Here is a 15,348-nt window from a genome sequence, read left to right on the forward strand (position 1 = left end):
CCACTGCTGTGTTTGATCATTCAAGAGACTTTGCAGTCTGCCCATAATTAAGGGAAATAATTGCCATTCACTACTAAGAAATACAGCATTTGAAATGTTTATTTGAAGTCTTGTCTGTTCTAATCCTTTTTATGTTAATGGAAAATTAAACCATTCTCTATTGACTTGTCTGGTGTGATTTTCGGCTTCTCTCTAAAAGGCTCCAACACCCCAAGGAAGCAGCCTCGCAAAAGCCCCCTGGTACCTCGCAGTTTAGAACCTCCTGTGCTTGAGCTGTCTCCTGGAGCCAAATCACAGCTAGAAGATTTAATGATGATCGGAGATCTCCTAGAGGTTTCTCTGGATGAGACCCAGCACATCTGGCGGATCTTGCAAGCAACACATCCACCATCAGAGGATAGGTTTCTACATATTATGGAGGTGAGGATGGATGTTCCATACTGAGAATCATTTAGTTCCCTTAACTTACCTTCAAAAGGAAGAGTTTCCATCTCTTTCCTTCCCCCAAGTCCTTTTTCAAGACATGCTTGCTTAATGCTGTAGGGTTCCCCTCTGTTTCCTCCACATCCACTGAGGAAGGCAGGACTGCCTGTGGCTCTGGGTCTAGGAGATGAAACAAAATTGGCTAGAACAACAACTACCTTCTCTTCCCTGCCTAGTTAAGCTAGAGGAGGAGTGGGGAAGCTTTTCTATGTTGAGGGTTGCATTCCTGCAGGGAAAGCCTCATTCCTCCACCCCATCACTTTTTCATCTCTTTCCCTACCCCATCAAAAATCTCCTCCTCACTAGGCAGTTTCGCTCTGGGGGAAACAAACTCAGTCATGTGTGTGTGTGTGAGCTTTTTAGTTAAGCCTATCTGTTGTAGAGGGAAGGCAGGCAGGCAGGCTGCAGGCTGGATCCAAAGGCTGCTGGTTCCTGAGCTCTGGTGTAGACAGTATGAGCTTGATGGACCAACTGGTCATTTTCTGTATAAGATTGAGAAAACTTAGAACTGCAGCATCTGCCTTTCTGGGTCATGTAGCCTGTCTCTCTCTGCGTATATGTGCACACATTCTGCTTATTGATATGCATTACATACACTCTTTTGTGCCCTCCCAGTGGTGACTGAAATGTTGTGGGGCGGATGAAGAGTTTTCATTTTGCCTCCACTCCAACAATGAACAGTAGCATCACAGCAGTATGTGTTGCGCTCTCTGGAATCGCTACAGGATTTAAACAATCCTAGTTCCTTGACTTTGCTTTATGATATGTCCGTCTTCCTAACCTTTCTTTTGTCCAAACTACCTTTTCTTTAAGGATGACAGCATGGACGAGAAGCCATTAAAAATGCGGGGAAGAGACTCTTCTGAGCGGAAGCGCAAGCGCAAGCTGGAGAAAGCAGAGCAGCTCTTTGGCGAAATGAAGCAGAAGTCTAAAGAGCTGAAGAAGTTGGAGAAACCCAAGAAGAAGAAGCTAAAACTGACCATGGATAAGACGAAGGAGCTGAACAAACTGGCCAAAAAACTGGCCAAGGAGGAGGAGCGGAAGAAGAAGCGTGAGAAGGCGGCTGCGGCCAAGGTGGAGCTGGTGAAAGAGTGCACAGAGAAAAAGAGGGAGAAGAAAATCTTGGATATCCCCTCCAAGTATGACTGGTCAGGAGCTGAGGAGTCTGATGATGAAAATGCAGTATGCGCTGCACAGAACTGCCAGAGGCCCTGCAAGGACAAGGTGGGTCACCTTGGCTGAACCTTTTCAGAGCTCACTGCTAGCCTGCTTCAGATTTCAGGCTGTCTAGCATTCTGTCATTTTATTTTTATTTAAAGGGTAGAAACCATACAAATGTATGCTTGATAATAATGAACGAGGAATTTTATGCGTGTGTACCATTTGTGCATGTATGACTTAGGCTGTTCTGAAGCAGAATTCAGTCTTGCTAACTGGATTCTGACTGTTGACAGATGCAGTTTAAGAGATGCAGTAGAGAAATGGGTAAATCTGAAAATAGCGCGTCCATCTGATAAGTTTTCCCATCTCCTCATCTTTCCTTCCCTGCTGGCACTCTAGAAAACCTGCTGACTGACACCCAGGAGTTAATTCCAGACTTGAGAGAGAACTGTATTCCCAGGCCTTGGTGTGTATCGAAGTGAAAGTCTCTAAGCTGGCCGTGCGGTCCTCGTCTAGGAAAGTTAATCTTCCAAAAGCTCTTGCATAAAGCCTGTGAGCCATGAGTCTGCAGGTTGAGGGAAGCCACATGCTGCACTGCCCCACTTTTCTTGCTGGAGGTAAATCTGCAGAGCTTTTAGAACTGATCGGATTATAGCAAATTAAATCTCTTCCGCCCTGGAGACCTTTTTTCAGGTCCACTTGCAGCAACTTTGGACTCTACTTTCAGCTCTGCAAGAGCAGTCTCCTGGAAGCAACACTCAAACTCCATCACAGTTTTGTGCTGCTTCTGTTCACAGAACATTCCACAAAGCTGCTATGCATGTGTGTGCACGCATAACTAGGATTGACTTGTGTGTTGGCAATGCCAGCTGTTGCCTATGTGCAGTAATGCACCTAATCACCCAGGGGTGGGGAAACAGGGTATGCACTAACAGAGGGTTCTTGTGCAGGTGAACAATGCAGATTGCTGTTGGCTGTGTGGTTCTTTGTTGAAAAATAAAGCTTTCCTTTTGCAAAAAAGCCACACGCCTCAAAATGTAAATCCTGCACAAGTGCATAAGCTGCTGCAGAAATTTCCATATGCTGCAAAAGCCAGGGGTTTGCTGCAGAATTTAGCTGCAGAGACCTAGGGAACACACCATGATGATGCTATATAAATTGCCTGTTTTTTAGACTGATCGCTCACACTATCCACACCAGTTCAGGTCAAAGGATATTGTATAACATCCTTGCTAATTTGTTCCTTTATAAACTTAATATTGCCACTCATATTTGCCCTGCCTACTGTGCACTTGTCCAAAAAAATACAAGTAAAAAAACGTTTCAGTGCCAAGAGGCTGCTAAACACTGGCAAACTATAGGAGAAAGAGTTTCATGGCATACAGTAGCCATCAATAATGTTTCTGTACATTTCTCTTATTCTAATGTTTTGCACTGTTTTGCTTAAGATGGCACACTTGTTCTAAGACCCAATGGTTGGTCCTGTGGAAAGTGGTGGTCAAAGAATAATAAAATGGAGTTGGATGGGACTGTGAGGGTCACCTAGTCCAACTCCCTGCAATGCAGGAATCTTAAGCACCCATGACAGATGGCCATCCAACCTCTGCTTTAAAAACTTCCAGTGAAGGAGAGTCCATGGTCTTGAAGAGGGAGAAGGACACAGGTAATAAGAAAGTTGATGCAGATGCTGGAGCACAGTAATGTGTGGACTCCATTCTGCCACTTTATGACATTCCAGCCTCAAAGCTATGAAGACATGAATGGTTCCTTAAGTCTGAATCTGAGGTTGCTGGAACAGGTGGAGTTGTTTGCTGCCCCCCAGCAAAGCTACAAGCTTGAGGACCAAGCTCAAGCCCCCATCTTCCTACCTGCTAACCATGGTCACCTTAGTCTTATCTAGATAGGGCTTTAATTAACGTTGATCCTCAGTGGTCAGACATCAGGCATAGACTCTGCAGAACCTGGATTGGACAAAAAGTATAGCGATTGGTACATGAGTAATGCATAATGCCATCCCTAAACCTGATATCTCCCAGTGGTTTCATACATAGTGGGTGTGCATTATGGGATTCTGTAAGAAGGGCTGGTGGGGGTGAGGCAGGGAGGTGAGCAATCCCATCTTACTGGCCTTTGGGGTTTCTCTCAAGAATGAACACAATAGCCAAGCAATTCTATGAATATTAGTTCTGTAACTGGGGCGCCAAGACTCATGGCCAGTACTTTGGAAGGCTGCAAAGGAAGTCGAAACAAGGTCTGTAGGAGATTGTTTCTCCCACAGTAGATGGGAATCAATCAAAAGGCCACAATCAGTCTCTGTGCCATTTAGACCAAAAGTCAAGTTGGCAGGAATTTTAGAAAACATTATTTTTGGGGTGCAATTTGCCACTTGGAACAGGTCCACTGGATGCTGCTTTACAGATACAGTGGCAGCAAAGAGGGAAGGCTGATGTGTCCATTGGTCAGTTTTTGCATTAATAAGAGTTAACACTGGTCTCTCCTTCACGTGCAGCAACTTCCTAAACTAGGGAGACAGTGCCAATGAAAAGGCTATTGGGAGTAACACTGGCTAAAGTCAACCTTCTGTTGTACACATCAGCCAGACCATTGACAGGTACCCATTCCCTGTTGCTTATCCTCCAGAGTTGCGGAATCCATGAATCCAGTGGCACACCAGCCTAAAAGGCCTACTACCCCAGTGAGGGCACCTGAGGGAGGGATCTTCCTTCCAAGTTGGCAGTGGTATCACCCACCTTGCCTAATAGGCTTTCAGACTAGGGCAGATCATGGACCCCAGAACTTACCCTGTTGCATGAACAGAGCCAGGTATTGGTGTAGACCCATGGTTGTCAGAGACCAAGAAGTTCAAGTCAGCTCCGGCCTTGGTTTGTATGCTGAATTATCCAGTATAATGGGTCTGCCCAACCTCCAGCACTGCAGAAATAGATTTTGCATTCGATGAACTAAGAACCGCATACCTTAATGCATAGCTAAGGTACCAATAACTGTCTTTGCCAATAACTGACACTTCTCTCTCCCCACTGCAGTTTGGATACTTGCACGAGACCAAAACCAGGCCTTACTCAGCCAGGTCTCATAACGCATACAAGGTCAGTGGCCTTATCCAGAATTAAATAATGGATAATAAATGTTTAATTGCCCACTGACGGTTCCAACAACCATGACAGGTTGGAGGCAACAGCCCTGCACCCCTAAAAGACCCCAGCAATTGCAGGAAGTGACACAGAATTAGCACCTCCTCAAGTACTCTTGAAGTGCTCTGCTTGGAGACAAGAGGAGGGGGAATTGGGTTCAAATGTTGGAGTATCTTAATTTACTGTACTTCATTCATCTTTTTGGGTAGGATTAAGGTCAGACGCTCAGTTAAAATCCTTTTGACTGCTGAAATAAATGCTTCTCAGTGTCGGGAACCAAAGCTTTTTGATGGCAGCATGCTTGCCTTTGGTTTAACTGATAATTTTAGCACTTCCATCCCACTTGTGCTTCCTCTTTTATTTGCTCCTGCCACTGCATGGTGGCCATGAACCCTCTGCCACATATGGGCAAAAAAACACAAGCAGGAATTCTTTGATCAATGACTAAAGCATTGCTAGAAACAAAAAAGTAGGCTTGGCTCAGAACAGCAAAAAGGGGAAGCAAACTGTGTTTAGAATAGACTTGAATTAAGGAGGTTTACAATAATATGATTGAATTGGGTTTATGGCTACTTTGAGATAGTCAATAAATTTTAAATTCTTTTAAAGTAGAGTGCACTTAATTTAGGGGACAAAATCCGATACTACTTGGAAAATCAAGCCAACTACTAATTTAGGGGATGATGGTCTGTTTCAACTTGATACCTATGTTAGAGTTGAATATATGAAGCTGCCTGATACCTTTGGCCCAACTACTTAGACGGGCAGCAGCTATCCAGGTCTGGATTTGCTGCAGGCTTGAACATGAATGTCCTCATATATGCACATATTATGCCATAAAGCTGTGGACTCTCCCTTTACTTTTTTACTTCCAATTTTGCCTGTACATGACATTGAAACCACAGATTTCAGGAAGGGCCAGTTTCTGGTCAGGAACACCTTAATACTGGAAATATTGTGTGTGTGTGTGTGTGTGTGTGTGTGTGTGTTCGTGCGTATGTTCTTGAGGAGGAAATGGGGTATATTGAACAAATGGACATTGTAATTATCTAGAAAGTGAGCCTTAAATGTATAGCAGCAGCAGCAGCTAATTCCCACTGTGTATGTCCCGGGCCTTTGTGATCTTAACTGCAAGAACTGGGATTGTGCTCATGTCATTTCACATGATTATTTTTTATGCAAAGTGCCATGTATCTTGGTGGTGAAATGCAAGAGCCTAATTGCCCACTTACTGGAATCATAGTCCCCTCTGTGTTATGGAAGTTTATGCAGGTAATGTATGCTCATACTGTATGTAAGCTAGGATGCTGTATGAATCTCTGAGTCTTCTGGGTGCAGGCTGTGAAAACCCTGCTTTGTTACTTGAATGAGAATTAAAACATGCTTGCAACATCTGAACCATGGGAGGCGCCTGCGATATGTTGGTTTCAAAAATGAAGTCTCCAGGTAAATCCTACAGAATGGGGCTTTTCCTTCTCAGACTTTCCCTGCCCATTTCTGTTGCATTAACCAGGGAGTCATCCTCCCTGGTGAATTCCCAGCCAAGTATTCTGCACCCCTCAGTCTCTCCCCTTGAGCAGAAGTTACCTGGGAACAACTGATGAGGTGCTGTAGCATCTGCTGCTGGTTTCTGGCATCCTTAACGCTGCTCCTGATGGACAGGCTGAAGGTCTGGGGCCAGATGCAGTTCTCTCCTCCGAAGATGCCCGGTTTGGTGGTAAAGAATGAATGTATTAACCCTTGCTTCTTTAATGACACCTGAATAGGTTTGTACTCCAGTATCTCAGCTTCTGTAATGCTAAGCTGGAGAATTCTGTCGCCTTTTGTGAGTTTCTCTTCCGTTGCGATGTCACTAACACGTGTCTGTTGTATCTTACAGGTAGACTGGGTGCAGTGCGATGGCGGCTGTGATGAGTGGTTTCATCAAGTTTGCGTTGGTGTCTCGCCAGAAATGGCCGAGAGTGAAGATTATATCTGTATAAACTGTGCAAAGAAACAGATGCAGGGGGCAGGCAGTCCGACACACGCACCACCTCCTCATTTCCTGCTGAGCTACAAACTACCTTTGGAGGACCTCAAGGAGACGAGTTAGCAGCCGCTTGGTCTTCCTGGGACTTAAGGGAAATGGAACACTAAGATGGCGGCGTGAAGCTAATGTAGCCACTTGGAAATGCTCCACTTCTGCGGACGTACGGCCCTATAGCGGAGCTGGCCCCGTATAGCTGGCTTCCTTTACGCAAAAGGGATGTCATGGGCACAAGGGTACTGACCCAGCTATGCAGATACCACCCTGTTGGAAGTCCCAGCCAGTGTATTTACTCCCATGTTTCCTTTAAGAAAAAAAGAGGCTAAGCATAGATACCACCTTCAGGCTGAGCAGATATGAGGCCCACGGATTAAGCTGCTTTGCCTCAACGGTTCAAATGGGGGTCATTGTTGAGAATCCTGCAACCCACAAGTTTGCCTCTTGAGTGGTGGGCTGATTGGGCAGAGGTGCCTAGGCCATGTTATGTGGACAAGGAACTTGCGTCGAGCACCACACAGGGGGAGATGGGTGGGTGGAAAAAAACAAAAACAAATTAGCTCCTGGTTTTGTTGTTAGAAGGCAAAGGAACTATAGGTCTTGGAAACAGACGTTGATTTTGTGTTTGCCCTCCTTCCTTTGGTGGTCCCTCCCCTTGTTGGGGAAAGCTCACCGTATAAATTAACATGTAGCTGAGGGTATGTTTCCTTGGCAAAGCACTCCTCTCTGCACTGGTGGCCATTTCCCCTTGTCTCAGGCTTTGCTTGACACCCTGTCACTAAGTTGTCTGAAGCAAGGTGCAGCTGGTATGGTAGCTATCACGAGTGCATGGGGTTGGAGACGGGGGCCGAGAGTAGCCCAGCTTCCTCACGATTCCACACTGACATGCTTCTGTGAAAAACGCCAGCTCACAAGTATTCCCAGCATCACCAAACGGTAGTTTCACAGTTCTAAAAATGCAGTCTACAGATTGCAGCCCTGCTTCCTCGCCTTTAGGTTTCTATGGATTAAAGCCCTACACTTGGCTCAATCTCTCTCCTCCTCCCCCCCCCCCCCCCGCTTTCCTGGAAGAGAGGCGACTTGGGGAGCAGGTGGCAATTGTTTTAGTAAACCAATTTTTAAAAAAGGACTGGTTTTTACTTTTTTCTATGTCTCGGACTACTGACTTGTTCTACAAAAAAAGAGAAAGATTATTTTTCTTTGGTTTTTATACTTACCACGGTTACCAGCAGCACAGAAAAAAGAGAGAGGCTCACACACACATACAAAAAAACCTGCCTGCAGGCTTGGGTTTTTAACTTCATTCCTTCCTTGTAGTACAAGGAAATTAGCAGTTACTCCCCACATCCTTGCTCCACCTGCTGCCTGTGTTTTAAATAGGTAAAAACAAAACATTTCATGTGCTACCTTCATGTTGGAGTTTGTTCTGTTAGCAGGGCATCTTGATCCTTGCTGGCTTTTCTGTGAGTGGCTGAAACTGGCCATGGTGGTGTCTCTCCCCCCACCCCCCATTCCCATTATCTATTGTGTTTCCATTCTTCTACAGTTCTAGGAGTGTTGTAACTATAGTGTCCAGTCTTACTAGATGCAGGGGTTGGGATTTTCTAAAAGATAAAAATCTTGTAGTGTTCTGCCTTGACTGTTTTGTGTCCCTTCTGTTGTAACCGGTACTTGGAGATGTCGTTGATCAAGCATCTTTGTCCTGAAGCACATCGCTGGTTTCCGTCTGCAAATAATGCACCTCCTATAATACCGGGGTGGGGGACTCTTATTAAGTCAAGGGGTGGGTCTAGTGTTTTTATAAAACTGTTTACAGCACCCACAAGTGTTCTCTTGAGCTGCATTTCAACTTGACCCTCTAACTCCTTTGTGAAGAAGTGGAAAATGCTGACAAGTTTCTCAAGTTTTCACTACATGTTGAAGAGGCAGGCAACCCACTTCTGCTTCCGCTGTAAAATTGAATTGAAAAACATCTTTCCACTTCCAACAGCTCATGCAATCATAGTTGACATTTCAAAGAAATCTCTGTCTGGGTTTCCTTGGTCTCCCCCATTCATTTATATAGCTTTCTGGATTGCAGTTTCAGATTTCGGAAGCAAAGTGTCCTCTCAATTGTGTAGCCGCAAGGTAAGAAAGTGTAGTGATTTGCAAAGAACAACTAAAGCAGATTATTGATCCCTGGAACAACAAAGTTTCTCACTTGGTCAGCCTCAAATACCAGCCAGAGCTACAATATGAAGGTCAGACCTAGTCAACTCGATTACCACAGACTTCTGAACAGGAAGTGGTAGCAGAAAAGTTGTGATATTAAACCGTCAAAGAAAATTTAAAGCAACGTGACTTTATAGGGTTAGTTGAGGAGGTGTTTGTCCCCACACTTTCCAGTCTTCCCAGGCCAAGAAATCATTAAGGTGAAACAAACATTTTAGTCCCCTCTTTTGTTACTGAATGTGCATAATGTATATAGATTTGCAGTATTTCTGCATTCATTATGCATCGGCCTGGTTTTATGGCCTATTTAAGTCTGCTTTCCAATCTGGACTGTTTTTACCCTTTTGCAGCACTGGTTTCAATTTTTCAAGTTCCTATAATAGGCCTGTTGAGTCAGACCAAAGTTTTATCCAGCCCACCATCCTTGTTTCATTCAGCAGCCAACTGGACATCTCTGTAAAATCCATGAGCAAGAGTGTGAAGGCAATAACCTCCTGTTACTTCGCAGCATTCAGTAACATACAGCCTCTCAGTGTAGAGGTTCCATATAGCCATCCTGACTAGTAGCCTAGGAACCTTCCTACCTTGAATTCACCACCCTAGTTGACCCACCCTACCAGACCAAATACAAGGGACGCAGGTGGCGCTGTGGGTTAAAGCCTCAGCGCCTAGGACTTGCCGATCGAAAGGTCGGCGGTTCGAATCCCTGCGGCGGGATGCGCTCCCGCTGCTCGGTCCCAGCGCCTGCCAACCTAGCAGTTCGAAAGCACCTCCGGGTGCAAGTAGATAAATAGGGACCGCTTACCAGCGGGAAGGTAAACGGCGTTTCCGTGTGCGGCTCTGGCTCGCCAGAGCAGCGATGTCACGCTGGCCACGTGACCCGGAAGTGTCTCCAGACAGCGCTGGCCCCTGGCCTCTTGAGTGAGATGGGCGCACAACCCCAGAGTCTGTCAAGACTGGCCCGTACGGGCAGGGGTACCTTTACCTTTACCTTTTACCAGACCAAATGCATCAGTTTATTCAGTTAACATTGCCTTTGTGTTCTCACTTTACTTCCAAAGGCCATTGCATTTATGAGTATGACGTATGTCAAAGTCCTCAAAGATCTTCACTAAGCCAGGACTTCTCTATTCTGACCTTAGGCTGCCAAATGTTGGTTGTTGGCGTGTGCTTCTGTCTCTCCTCAAAGTAATAGGGTAATACTAGCCTCCTTTACAAGAGGGTAAGAGTGTACAACAATTCCCCTAGATGTTCAGGGAAAGTCGTGTGAATGCTTTATTATATTTAATGAGTCCCACTTAAGTTACTCTAAGGGTAGGAGGCCTTGACTATCGCTGACCCTCATTTGAAAATGGGAAAGAAACATGTTTACATTGTCTTTTGGCAAATGAGGCAGGGTAATCTCTTACCTGAAAATGATCTTTATGTTTTCACGTGCCTCTGAAGTTCAAAGCAAATTCAATGAAAGTTCCTGCAGTTATGATGATTCTGAAAGCGGTGAAGCCTTGGGGAGAGGTTCAGAGACCCCCCCCCCCTGCTTGTTCTGGCCTGGGGCAGGTGGTTTCAGATTGCCCCAAAGCTCAGTCCTGCGTCAGAAAACCCATCTCTTGAGGTCCAGGAGGGGCAGTGGTTGCTACAAATGTTGATGACTTACCCATAGGTTGGCATCTGTCTCAGGAGACAATGGAGCGTCCCTTTGGGGATGAAGTCAAACTGTTGGAAGCTTACAGCGCCTGCTGTGGCTGTAGAAACAGATATGGGAAAGACATGTTTTGTTGCAGCTGGGGCAGATGAAGGCATCCTGTTGTGCCACTGCAGATGCACCATGGCACTGCTTCTCTGCACTCCTCCCAGTGGTCATTCCTCCTCTGGTCACTGCTACGGATGATCTACCAAGACATACCTGCTGGGCAATATGATACCAACAATAGAAAGGGTGTGGGGCAGACTCCTTCAGCAGTTTGAGAAAAGTGCTCTCTCATTTAAAAAGTCTGACCACGGAGATATTTCTCAGCTTGTGATCAGGACATGTATGCTTTTTTAGAAATAGCTTACAAATCATTCTGTCAGGGTTTCTGCCTCCCTTTAGTAGTGTGTATGATTTCCTGCATTGGACTGTGACTGTTGCAGAGTTCTCAGAATTTCCTCTTGGTGAAAAAAAACAAGACAATTTTTCCTTTTGGATGCGAAGAAGGGGATGAAAATCTACTTATTCAACTTGTAGGTAGTCTAATGTCAAATGGTTAGGAGATGTTCAATAAGCGCAGCCCATTTTTCACCATGGCCTGTACGCTACACCTATTCAAACACTTGAATATTGCACCTTTTGTAGTATGGTTCATGCTCCAAATGTTTTCTGTGAGGCAGGGGTTGGTGAAGAGCAAGAAACACCTAAGCTAACTGGGATTTGTGGGCTTCAGAATACAGTGGTACCTCAGGTTACAGACTCCACTAACCCAGAAATAGTACCTCAGGTTAAGAACTTTGCTTCAGGTTGAGAACAGAAATTGTGCAGCAGCAGTGCGGCGGCAGCAGGAGATCCCATTAGCTAAAGTGGTGCTTCAGGTTAAGAACAGTTTCAGGTTAAGAACAGAACTCTGGAATGAATTAAGTTCTTAACCCGAGGTACCACTGTATTATTTGTGAAGCTTTATGTTTGATCCATATACTTGGGTAAGAAATCTTATGTGCCATAGTTAAATTTGAATCATTCTGCTTGGTTTTTTGCCACATGTACAGCTGGCTCATTCCCACGCAAAAATCAAAATTCTTATTTTCTAAAGACTTTTAACACTCATCAGGTGCAAGGCTTAACTGCCAAGTGGGGAGGTAATGGTATATAGAAATGGTGAAGTCAGGAAAGATCAAAGTGAGGATAAGGGGTGAAGAGAACCAGCCATTGGACTAGAAATGTAAAACAACGAGCCATTTCCAACTTCAGAGATGAAGCTGAGGAGGACAGTTTTTAAAGCTACTAATATTGCACCTGGGCTCCAAGGAATAAAGCAATTCCTAGGAAGGGTACAGATTTCCCCATGCTGCATAGTTTAATAACAAAAGAGAGTAGTTTAAAGGTGGCAAAGAAAGCAGAAATAGGGGCCAAGTCTGTTTGCTAAAAGTAAGGCTATACTTAAATACTTTTTAAGAGGGCAACTGGTATGTTGAACAAAATGTAGATGTATTAAAATCCAAACATTTTAAATAATCCATTTGATGTGATGAAGCTGTATAAGAAATATTTCCTTGATGAATTGCTACTTCCTGTGAAGTTTACAGCCCAATACATTTACACAGAGTCTGACTGAACTCAAAAGTGTTTTTCAGGAGTGAAATTAAACCTGTGAAGGTGGTTTGGCTTCTCAATATGGATGCACAAAGGGTGGGGAAGGTCATAGCCATAATGCCCTGTTTCTGAGTTCCTAGAGTAATCTATCTGGCTCCTGCTGGCACCTGAATTTGTAGTAAGGCATAGCATTAATGGAGTTGGGGGCAAGAGGAAAGGTGGTGTAGGCTTTCAATTTGACAAGCAGTGGAGTGACTTTGCACAGGGCTCGTCCACACTTCTGCTTGTCCCATGCCTAGAAAGCAGGGATCTGAAAAGTTCCCCGCTTGTTCTTTGCTTTCTAGACATGGGTCCATTTTCTCCAAGAAAGCCCACTCTTTAGTGCTGAATTGGTGCAAACGTCAATCCACTCTAAAACCCCATCGATGTTGGTTTCGATTTGGCTGTAAAAATCAGATTTCCTCATGGGAAACCGGTGGGACAAGTGGAAGTCTGATGATGAGCCCACAGTCTTGGGCAACCAAACTGTTCCATATTTTCAGTCGTTAGCTAGTTAGAAGGACAGCTGGGAGTATTTTGTTTGAAATTTGCAGGTGACATCAAGCTGGGAAACATGGTAAAAATGTAGAGCAAAGTGATTCAGGAGCAGAAGAGAAATTAACTTCTTGATTCGTAAGGGGCAAGTTAGGTTCGGTAAGTACTGGCATTCCTTGTTCAAAAGCACTGGTGAGGGCCTTGCACAAGATGGCACAAGATGATGGAAGGTCCTTGGAAGATGATGAGCAATCAAGGATTTCCTACAGCATGGTTGGCTAACCTTTTTGGCCTGTGGCCTGTATTCACCCTGTCCCAACCTTCAGGGAAGGAGGATCACATATCAGCAGTAGGTGTGGCCATCCCATAAACTTGTATGCATGTGCACACACACAAAGGCACTTGGAATCCCTACTGAAATGACTCATACTGATTGTTTCTCCATCAATGAATCCAATGACTGGAAGGGAGATCTACAGCCTTGTTAGGGTTCTGGTCTTCATCTACCCAACTGCCATCTACTCTTGCCACCAAAATTGGTGGGGTTTGAGGGGGCAGAAACATTGCCTGGAGAGGCCAGATTCGGCTTTGGGGTTTAGTCAACCCTTGTCCTACATTCTCACTATTTCCAGATGATGAACCAAATCTCAGCAAAAGTAGTTTCACAAGCATTACATCTTCAGTAATAAAAAACCCCACCCCTGCTTGCCATGTGTGTATTTGTGAGGTTATGCAACTGGAATGGCAGGGTTGTGTCCTAAGTCATACCCAAGAAAAACCCACTGAAATAAATTGTCTTGACTTAAGTCAATTGATTTCAGTGGGTATACTCTTGTTAACCTAGGAAGCTACTAAGGAACAGTAGGAGGGGGTGATGGTAAGGCACCATGGTCCCTTTTCAGTGACTTAACCCACAAAGCCTGCCATTGTAATGACATATTATTCACTATTTTGTAATTACTGAGACACTTAACATTGTCTTACACTGCTACTGCTTTTGCATTCCTACCTGTCATACGAGGTGGGGGTGGGGGGGTGAGATGGCCAGAATTTTAAAGCAAAACTAGACTCCTCTTTAGCTTTTATTTATTTTTATTGCAAATATAGCATGCTGCTAATAAATTAAAACACACCAACTCTACACCTGAGCCAATAGATTCTATGATTTCTCTTATGTCTACTGCCACTGGCAATTGTTGCATACTTACGGTAGTTGCAGGCAAAATAATTAAGAGCACTGGTTGAAATTTTCTCCAGCAAACTAGTGCTGTTAGTTATTTGAAAAATTATTTACATGGACAGGGAATTCTGGTACAGAATTGTGATTGCTGTGGATTCACATATATTTCTCCAGAGAGAGGAATGTCTAGTTCTTGGACTGTATGTTGTCAAATATATCTCTATGACGATGTTGACACAGTTCTAAGCCATCCTCTTTGGACTATAACTCCCATCATTCCAAGCTAGCATAGCCATTGGTTTTTGTTTTTGGAGTGGGGGGAGGGGGAGGGAGAAAATACAGAAGGTTCCTGGGGAAAAGTTTGGCAACTGAGATGAATCTAGTGCAACTGAATACATTTAACTGATCATAATTTATGATGAGCTCAGAATTTGGAAGCTTTTGAGATGCAGGTGTGAACCGTTTAGGTCATGAATTTCTTTAATGTACTGTGGTTCAAGGGTAGCTGCTTAGCTGTCTAAACAATAAAGAATATCTTGAAGTGTGTGAGAACTTAATTTAGCGTGGTTATCCAGCAGTTCTCTAATGTCCCCTGTGTGAGTGCAATACACACTGCAATGTTTTCAAACAGCTTAGGAATTTCCGTTCTTGATCTCTTGGTTCTGCTGGGGTTAGCTGGCAATAACAATTCATAAATCTGCAAAATTGGAAGGGACCAGTTTATAACCTTATCTTACTGCTTTCTAAAAACAAACAAACCATATTTGTGTCTTGATTCAAATAACCTAAAAGCTGAAAAATTTTCAGCAACGGTCTAGCAACATGTGGAACTTTCTTTTTTTTTTTTAATAATATTTATTAAAGATTTTCAAATATAACAGAAAAAGAAAAACATCCAAATTTAAAACCTAATTTTCATTGGCATCCTTCCAGGACTTCCCCTCCCCTCCCCCTCTTGTATTCCAATTCTTTCAAAAAGATTCAACAAATTCTTACCCCAAATTTTAAAATTATTTATCATTGACCCAATTTAAAAAATATTTTCCCATCCCCTAAAATCGACCTGTTCCCTTCCACGAGTTCCCCTCTTTAATATGCAATACAGATTAAAATAAACAGAAAAATAGAAAAAAGAATAAAATGTAATTTAACACCCTTTGGATTCCAAATTTCCCTCACCCCTTTCCCGGTTGCGTTCCCAATGTCCGTCAATATCTACTGTCATCCTGGAGCTCCCACATCTAAACCACAGTCCTTCACCAGTCCGCTTTGCCGTCTTTTTATTAGTCTTTGCCGTCTTTTGGTCATCTTTGATTTCACA

General features: G+C 44.0%; 1 protein-coding gene across 1 annotated transcript in view; it reads left to right on the plus strand.

The window, feature by feature from the left end:
• KDM5A (lysine demethylase 5A) overlaps nucleotides 1-8,459 on the plus strand; it is a 43,720-nt gene extending 35,261 nt beyond the window's left edge. Inside the window, exons 26-28 of the mRNA XM_079993241.1 lie at nucleotides 200-420; nucleotides 1,297-1,707; nucleotides 6,676-8,459. Coding sequence (XP_079849367.1) covers nucleotides 200-420; nucleotides 1,297-1,707; nucleotides 6,676-6,888 — 845 coding nt within the window. The 3' untranslated portion in view covers nucleotides 6,889-8,459. The remainder of the gene's footprint in view (nucleotides 1-199; nucleotides 421-1,296; nucleotides 1,708-6,675) is intronic.
• The last annotated feature ends 6,889 nt before the right edge of the window (nucleotides 8,460-15,348 follow it).

Source organism: Podarcis cretensis (genome assembly GCF_951804945.1).
Source record: "Podarcis cretensis genome assembly, chromosome: 10".
Taxonomy (NCBI): domain Eukaryota; kingdom Metazoa; phylum Chordata; class Lepidosauria; order Squamata; family Lacertidae; genus Podarcis; species Podarcis cretensis.